The sequence below is a fragment of the Dendrobium catenatum genome, unplaced genomic scaffold, assembly GCF_001605985.2.
Source record: "Dendrobium catenatum unplaced genomic scaffold, ASM160598v2 fragScaff_scaffold_1338, whole genome shotgun sequence".
NCBI classification, from domain to species: domain Eukaryota; kingdom Viridiplantae; phylum Streptophyta; class Magnoliopsida; order Asparagales; family Orchidaceae; genus Dendrobium; species Dendrobium catenatum.
The window spans coordinates 2,673,553-2,682,176 of NW_021319800.1; the positions used below are offsets into that span (position 1 = coordinate 2,673,553).

Genomic DNA, 8,624 nt, shown 5'->3' on the forward strand with positions numbered 1-8,624 from the left:
AATATATAGATTTTAAACTATGAAGTTTTCCTCTAGTAATAAGTGAATGCATACATTTCTTACTCATATGACCAAGAATTCAATGCCAAAGACTACCATCAACATCTGAATCCGTTATTCCAATTGAATCAACTCTTCAATTAAAAACATACATGATGCCTTCAATACTTCCACGAGCTATAACATAGCCCCCTTTTTCACTTTTCATGCATCACATTGTTTTGGTTATTCAAGTGTTTCGCCATTGGGGTGTTGACCAACATTTTCATATTAAATAATTAATTTCTTCATCAAGAATACTTTGTTTGAGGACGATGATTTCTTATACATCTTAGTCAATATGGCCATGAGATTGACTGTAGTCTTCTCATTTGCAATGTTAAATGCAATATATAATGTAAGTAAAATTCGTATCAAACCTAGTGCAATCTGATCAAGAACCTTCCACTCCTCCATAGTCATAAGATCTGGCTTCTTGGTGATTCCTTCCAACTAAAAATACAACTTTTGATACAACAAATCTTCAATTTGCATTCTCTAGAATTCGAAGTTCAAACCATTGAACTTTTGCATCTTATATATTATTTTGTCCACCATTACTCCCACTCGAACTGAACAACCTTGCTCTGATGCTAGTTATTGGGAATAAGGAGTAAAACTCCACAACAAAGAAACAAGCAAGTAAAAAAGTTGCAAAAAAATAAAGGACACAAGGATTAAACGTGAAGAATCCAAAATAAGAAAAAAACCATGGAGCCATACCACACCAAGAAATCCAGTATGAAATTTGATAGAAATAATTTTTTTCATCATTAAAACATTAAATTGCTAAAGATATAAAAAATAAAAATGAAAAAAATAAAACAATTTGCTAAAGATGTGATTTATGATTGAGAGAAATCAATATGAGTCGTCAGATGGAGTGATTCGGATTTTCTTTATATTTGTATGGAAAGTCACTCTTAAAAATTTATAAATGTGATTTCAATTTTAAATTAAAGAAAAGAGCTATAGTTTTTACTAGGGCTTAAGATTCAAGAGAATAGCCAAAGAATAAGAATTAAATTTTAAAGAGATTTGAATCAGAAACACTTTACAAATAGCCAAAGAATTTAGAGCCACTTTGAAGCTTTTGCCAACTTTCCTTAAAAAAAAAACTCAATATAAGCTCAATTGTTCCTGACTAATACATTTTTTTAATGAATTTCTTATGCATTTATAGCCAAGAGCATCATTAAAAAAATGTTAATCAATATGTAGATGATATGATTATCTTAATTAAGTTTTACTAGCCCCTTTACTTCATGAATCATTTATAATAAGTAAATTCAAGCAGATTGCATAGTATGAAGTACATCATGTTATTCAATCATTGCATTATATGATTTATATCATATTATATGACTTTATAAGTTAGTATTTTGATATTAGACATTCAATTGCAAGTTTAATGACTAATTTTAAAGTTAGATATACTATACACTCATCTATCAGATTGTCCAATCAACTAACTATACATAAAACATGATATCCTAATAGTACCATATAATTTGATAGTAAAGTATGATATATATTGTGCTAAATGATCAAGTATACAAATGACTAGTGCTCATAATGAATGAAAATATATTTTTGTAACTCTTAATGTATTTCAATAATCAAATTATAATGTTTAATGACATTAAATAATTTTCTTAATTTATCCAATATAAGTGATATTTATAATAAATTTTATAACCATATAAAATAAAAAAAATGTTTTAGCATATTTTAAATAATTTATTCATCTCATGCTCTATAAAAATAATCTTGAACATCTTTACTAAGAAGTCTAATTCTTATACATTAGACTTATCATCTTGCACTTTGCATTTTAAATTATCATGATAAAATCAATGTTATTCTACCTCCAATTAATCAAAACTTGAAATCAATCCATCTCTAAGTAAATACATCTTTTAAGTAGGTCAAACACATAATATTATCATTATGGTTGTTGTTGTACGAGTACTTTACATATACACTTAATAAATCTTATTAGATGTCATGTCATATTTAATTTTAAATCATCAGATTAATAATAGCTCATACATGAGGCATATGAACTCATGAGGTTAACAATTTCATTTTGAAGGATACAATGTATCTATTAGAATTTTTAACCAAGACGGATTTAGACCTAAAATTTAAACCAATTGGATATTGAACAATATGAATTATGAAAACTCTTGCATCATCATACTAGTTTCTAGGATAATATTATTTGCTCATTAGTATGCTCATTTATGTGAATGAGTATCAATTTCATGATCTAAAACTATAGTGCTTGAATAATCATAATTAGAATATCACGAATAAGTTTCTAATAAGAATATATATAAATACTTGGCCCAAATATTCATGACACAATAAAGTTGTAGAATAAGAACAACAAATTCAGAGCTACGTGCAATCAATGATACATAAATAATCTAAAATATTTTGCATCAGCATAAATTTTACTGTTTAAATTAAATAAAAAAAAGAAAAATTATAAAATATAGATTTAAAATATATGAAGTTGAAAAGAAACTAATCTTGTCTTTTTGACCACAAAATTTTTCACTATTAAAAATATGTATACCATTCTTTCTATATACCACAAACCATGAAGATTTTCTTGCTCACTCGAAAAAGAAAGAAGACGAATATCCTCCTCTTCCACTTAGACGCTCCAAAAATCCCATAGGACCAATAGAAAACCCCCACCTGGCCCCACTACTCCACGGACTCAGATAAGCTCCCCTTCTCTTCCCGCACTGTCCACGTGTCTTAAAAATATCTGTACCATTCTTTCTATATACCACAAACCAAGAAGATTTTCTTGCTCACTCGAAAAAGAAAGAAGACGAATATCCTCCTCTTCCACTTAGACGCTCCAAAAATCCCATAGGACCAATAGAAAACCCCCACCTGGCCCCACTACTCCACGGACTCAGATAAGCTCCCCTTCTCTTCCCGCACTGTCCACGTGTCTAACCTTCTGACCACCAATTGCTCTCCTCTCTCTCTCCCACTCTCTCAGTCTCTCCACACGATCACTCGCTCTGCCTCTATACATTCCACAGTCTTCCCCAGTCTCTTTCTGCAGCAATGGCTTCTCTGGTTTTCACTCCCTTCATTCTACCCTGCTCCAAATCAGAGCACTTCTCTTCCCTCTCCCACATCAAAGTCTCCCTTTTCCCCCGCCTCACCCAACCATCATCCAAGGTCTTCTGCGCCGCCACCGGCAACGGCCTCTTCACTCAGACCAAGCCGGAAGTTCGCCGGATCATACCAGACCCCTACTCCGCCGGAGAACTCCCACTCCCCCGTGTCAAAATCGTCTATGTAGTGCTTGAAGCGCAGTACCAATCATCTCTCTCCGCCGCCGTCCGAACCCTCAACGCCGGCCGCCGCCACGCCTCCTTCGAGCTCGTCGGATACCTTGTCGAGGAGCTCCGAGATGAAACCACTTACTGCACCTTCTGCGATGACCTCGCCACCGCCAACATTTTCATCGGCTCACTTATTTTCGTGGAAGAACTGGCTCTAAAAGTAAAAACGGCTGTGGAGAAAGAACGGGACCGGATGGACGCCGTACTCGTCTTCCCGTCCATGCCCGAAGTCATGAGACTCAACAAGCTAGGATCTTTTAGCATGTCTCAGCTAGGCCAGTCCAAAAGCCCTTTCTTCCAGCTCTTCAAGAGGAAGAAACAGGGCGCCGGGTTCGCCGAAAGCATGCTGAAGCTAGTCCGAACACTTCCCAAGGTCCTCAAATACCTCCCCAGCGACAAGGCACAGGACGCCAGGCTTTATATCCTCAGCCTCCAGTTCTGGCTCGGCGGCTCGCCGGAAAATTTGGAAAATTTCCTCAAAATGATCTCAGGCTCCTATATCCCTGCGCTCAAGACGTCGAAAATCGAATACTCCGACCCCGTTTTGTTCTTAGACAGCGGAATCTGGCATCCGATGGCTCCTTCCATGTACGACGATGCGAAGGAGTATTTGAATTGGTATTGTACGAGACGGGATCTTAATGCCCAGCTGAAAGATCCCAAAGCCCCGGTGATCGGATTGGTATTACAGAGAAGCCACATCGTGACCGGAGATGACGGGCATTATGTGGCGGTGATAATGGAATTGGAGGCGAGAGGGGCGAAAGTGATACCTATATTTGCCGGGGGGCTGGATTTCTCAGGTCCGACGGAGAGATATCTGATAAATCCGGTGAATAACAAGCCTTTCGTTGACGCGGTGGTTTCGCTGACAGGATTCGCGCTCGTCGGAGGCCCGGCAAGGCAGGATCATCCGAGGGCGATAGAGGCGTTGAGGAAGCTTGATGTGCCTTACCTTGTAGCTTTGCCGCTGGTGTTCCAGACAACGGAGGAGTGGCTTAATAGTACATTAGGATTGCATCCGATTCAAGTGGCTTTGCAGGTGGCATTGCCTGAGCTCGACGGCGGGATGGAGCCGATTGTATTCTCCGGCAGGGATGCCAGAACGGGTAAGGAATTTTTATTACGTATAAGATTTTTTTTTATTTTTTTTTGGAAAAAGTATAAGATATTTTTATCATGAAAACTGTTTTCTTTTTAAAAATGACTTATATTTTAATATTTCATATACATTTAATGACAAATATTGTCATAAATAAAAATTTTATGTATGTATTGAAAGAAATAATGATTTCAATTTATATCTTAACAGCACATTAACGATTTCATGTCATATCTAAATAAATTTTTAAAAATAAATTTATGAGAAAAAATGTTACGCTAATTGGCAGGGAAATCTCATGCTTTGCATAAGAGAGTGGAGCAGCTTTGTACAAGAGCTATAAGATGGGCAGAGCTCAAACGGAAATCAAAGGTAATTTCCATCTTTTAATGTTCATGTTTTCTTAAGACTTTCAACTTAATTGAAGGCAACAATACATATCATTATTTAATTATTAAGAGAAATACCAGCACTGGGCCCATTGAAAATAAAATAAAATCAAGAAAATTTTTTAAATTATCTTATAAGACTGTTTTTTAAATGGAAATCCGATACTAAACACCTTTTCTCTAGATACTTAGAAATGTCTGTGTTTTTTTTTTTACTTCCGAAATTCCTACATTTTTGCAATTTTTAATTTAATGATATTTATTATATCATGAAAATAAAGAATTTTTTAACTCTTTTATTAACTAAAGATACAAGTAAGTTTAGGGTTTTAATTGCAGCCAAATATCCTCTTATTTAGATTAAAATTTGTGAATATTTGCAAGCAATATTTAATTTGTAAATGAATTATAATGAACGAAACCTTTTTTGCCATTTTACCAGGAAGAGAAGAAAATCGCGATCACGGTTTTCAGCTTCCCGCCGGATAAGGGCAATGTGGGCACCGCGGCCTACCTCAACGTCTTCGCCTCCATTTTCTCCGTTCTCACCGAACTCAAAAAAGAAGGATACAACGTCGGCGATCTCCCCGACACAGCCGAAACCCTAATCGAAAACATCATCCACGACAAAGAGGCAAAGTTCAGCAGCCCTAACCTGAACGTAGCCTACCGGATGAGCGTCCGCGAGTACAAATCCCTAACTACCTACGCCACCGCCTTAGAAGAAAGCTGGGGAAAACCCCCCGGAAACCTAAATTCCGACGGAGAAAACCTCCTCGTCTACGGAAAGCAATTCGGAAATGTCTTCATAGGCGTGCAGCCTACTTTCGGCTACGAAGGCGACCCGATGCGTCTTCTTTTCTCCAAATCAGCTAGCCCTCACCATGGCTTCGCCGCTTATTACTCCTTCGTGGAGAAGATTTTTGGCGCTGACGCCGTGCTCCATTTCGGCACTCATGGATCGCTGGAGTTCATGCCGGGAAAGCAGGTGGGGATGAGCGATGTTTGCTATCCCGATAGCCTCATCGGAAATATACCTAACATATATTACTACGCCGCGAACAATCCGTCGGAAGCTACCATAGCCAAGCGAAGGAGCTACGCTAATACCATAAGCTACTTGACTCCGCCGGCGGAGAACGCCGGGCTTTATAAAGGTCTGAAGCAGCTCTCCGAGCTCATCTCCTCTTACCAGTCCCTCAAGGACACAGGACGCGGGCAGCAGATTGTTAGTTCAATTATCAGTACCGCCAAGCAGTGTAATCTGGACAAGGATGTCAGCTTGCCGGAGGAAGGAGAAGAGCTCTTGCCTAAAGAAAGAGATCTTGTGGTTGGAAAGGTATATTCCAAGATCATGGAGATCGAATCTCGATTACTTCCTTGCGGACTCCATATAATCGGAGAGCCACCATCCGCAATTGAGGCGGTGGCCACGCTCGTCAATATCGCCGCGCTGGATCGACCGGAAGACAATATTTTCTCCCTGCCGGGAATTTTGGCGGAGACTGTAGGAAGAAATATTGAAGATGTATACAGGGGAAGCGATAGAGGAATTTTAGCAGATGTAGAGCTTTTGAGGCAGATAACAGAGGCTTCACGAGGATCCATTACTGCTTTTGTGGAAAGGACGACGAATAAGAAAGGGCAAGTGGTGGATGTCGCAGAGAAAATCACCTCAATGTTTGGATTTGGTCTTGCCGAGCCATGGATTCAGTACCTGTCGAAAACGAAATTCTTGAGAGCGGACAGGGAGAAGCTGAGAACTCTGTTCCAGTTTCTAGCCGAGTGCTTGAATCTTGTGGTGGCTGATAACGAATTAGGAAGCTTGAAAATGGCTTTAGAAGGAAGCTATGTTGAGCCTGGGCCAGGTGGAGACCCTATAAGAAACCCAAAGGTTTTGCCGACGGGGAAGAACATTCACGCGCTCGATCCGCAGGCGATTCCCACGGCGGCGGCTATGCAGAGCGCAAAAGTGGTTGTGGATAGGCTGCTGGAGAGACAGAAGGTTGATAATGGCGGGAAATATCCGGAGACGGTCGCTCTGGTTTTGTGGGGGACGGATAACATCAAGACTTACGGCGAGTCTCTTGCTCAGGTGCTGTGGATGATCGGAGTACGGCCGGTGGCGGACACATTCGGCCGCGTAAATCGAGTGGAACCCGTCAGCCTTGAAGAACTCGGCCGACCTAGGATCGATGTTGTCGTCAATTGCTCCGGTGTCTTCCGAGATCTATTCATTAACCAGGTAAGTGATAGACACTTAATCGCTTCAGATATCAGATTAACTGGAAATTTAACTTAATTAACCTGCAGATGAATCTACTGGACCGAGCAGTGAAGATGGTGGCGGAGTTCGATGAACCAACGGAGCAAAACTACATCCGCAAACACGCACTGGAGCAGGCAGCGGAGTTAGGATTACCAATCCGAGAAGCAGCCACCCGTGTCTTCTCCAACGCATCGGGCTCCTACTCTTCCAACATCAATTTAGCAGTTGAGAACTCGTCTTGGAACGACGAGAACCAGCTTCAAGACATGTATCTAAGCCGCAAGTCCTTCGCCTTCGACTCCGATGCCCCCGGCGCAGGCATGATCGAGAAACGGAAAATGTTCGAGATGGCGCTTCGAACGGCGGACGCCACATTCCAAAACCTTGATTCGTCGGAAATCTCGTTAACTGATGTGAGCCATTACTTCGACTCCGATCCGACGAATCTCGTACAGTCGCTTAGACGCGACGGGAAGAAACCGAACGCCTATATCGCGGACACGACGACGGCGAACGCGCAGGTAAGGACGCTGGCGGAGACGGTGCGGCTAGATGCGAGGACGAAGCTGCTAAACCCTAAATGGTATGAGGGGATGATGGGGAGTGGGTATGAAGGCGTGAGGGAGATTGAGAAGAGGTTAACGAACACGGTGGGATGGAGTGCGACGTCGGGGCAGGTGGATAACTGGGTGTACGAGGAGGCGAATAGTACCTTTATAAAGGATGAGGAGATGCTGAAGAGGATGATTGAGACAAACCCTAACTCGTTCAGGAAGATGGTTCAGACCTTCTTGGAGGCGAGCGGGAGAGGGTATTGGGATACTTCTGAGGAGAATTTGGAGAGGCTCAGGGAGTTGTATTCGGAGGTGGAAGACAAGATCGAGGGTATTGAGCGCTGAAATACTTTTCAGTTGTTCGTTTCTTGAGATGGACTGCTCATTTGTATCTTCCATTTGTTAAATTTCTTCTACTTTTTGCGGGCTTGTGCTGCATGTCAAGGGTGGGAATGAAATTAACCCATTCAAGATTTGGTGTAAAGGAGGATGTGGTAAATCCTATATATCGGATTATTAAATAATGAGGCAGTTAAATTTAAAAAAATTATTTAGCATAATAATGATTAAATTCAACTGAATTATGATAATTTGTTTAGTAATTTATTTCAAAATTTAAATCATTCAATGATTAGTGATGATGAAATATAAAGGAACAATCCAACATGATCATTATTGCATCATAGAATATTCAAGGCTATAGAGAAATATAAAATTTAATATTTTAGTTTTATATGAAGATTCAAAACACAATCAAATAAAAGAGAAGATGTAGCATTCATAAGAGACACTAGAGTTTCTACATGGAAACTCTTGAAAAGGGGTAAAATAACGGGGCTTGTCCCAGTTTGAATGAATCCACTAGTGTTTGCAGTCGATTACAAATGAGGCACT

The 8,624-nt window shown here is 39.9% G+C and overlaps 1 protein-coding gene across 1 annotated transcript; it reads left to right on the top strand.

Annotated features, from left to right (window-relative positions):
• Positions 1-3,058: 3,058 nt before the first annotated feature.
• LOC110097961 (magnesium-chelatase subunit ChlH, chloroplastic) lies at positions 3,059-8,277 on the top strand. The gene is made up of 4 exons (XM_020824640.2): positions 3,059-4,525; positions 4,808-4,890; positions 5,350-7,152; positions 7,221-8,277. The coding sequence occupies exons 1-4, from the start codon at positions 3,133-3,135 to the stop codon at positions 8,073-8,075; spliced, it is 4,134 nt and encodes a 1,377-aa protein (XP_020680299.1). The 5' UTR covers positions 3,059-3,132; the 3' UTR covers positions 8,076-8,277.
• The last annotated feature ends 347 nt before the right edge of the window (positions 8,278-8,624 follow it).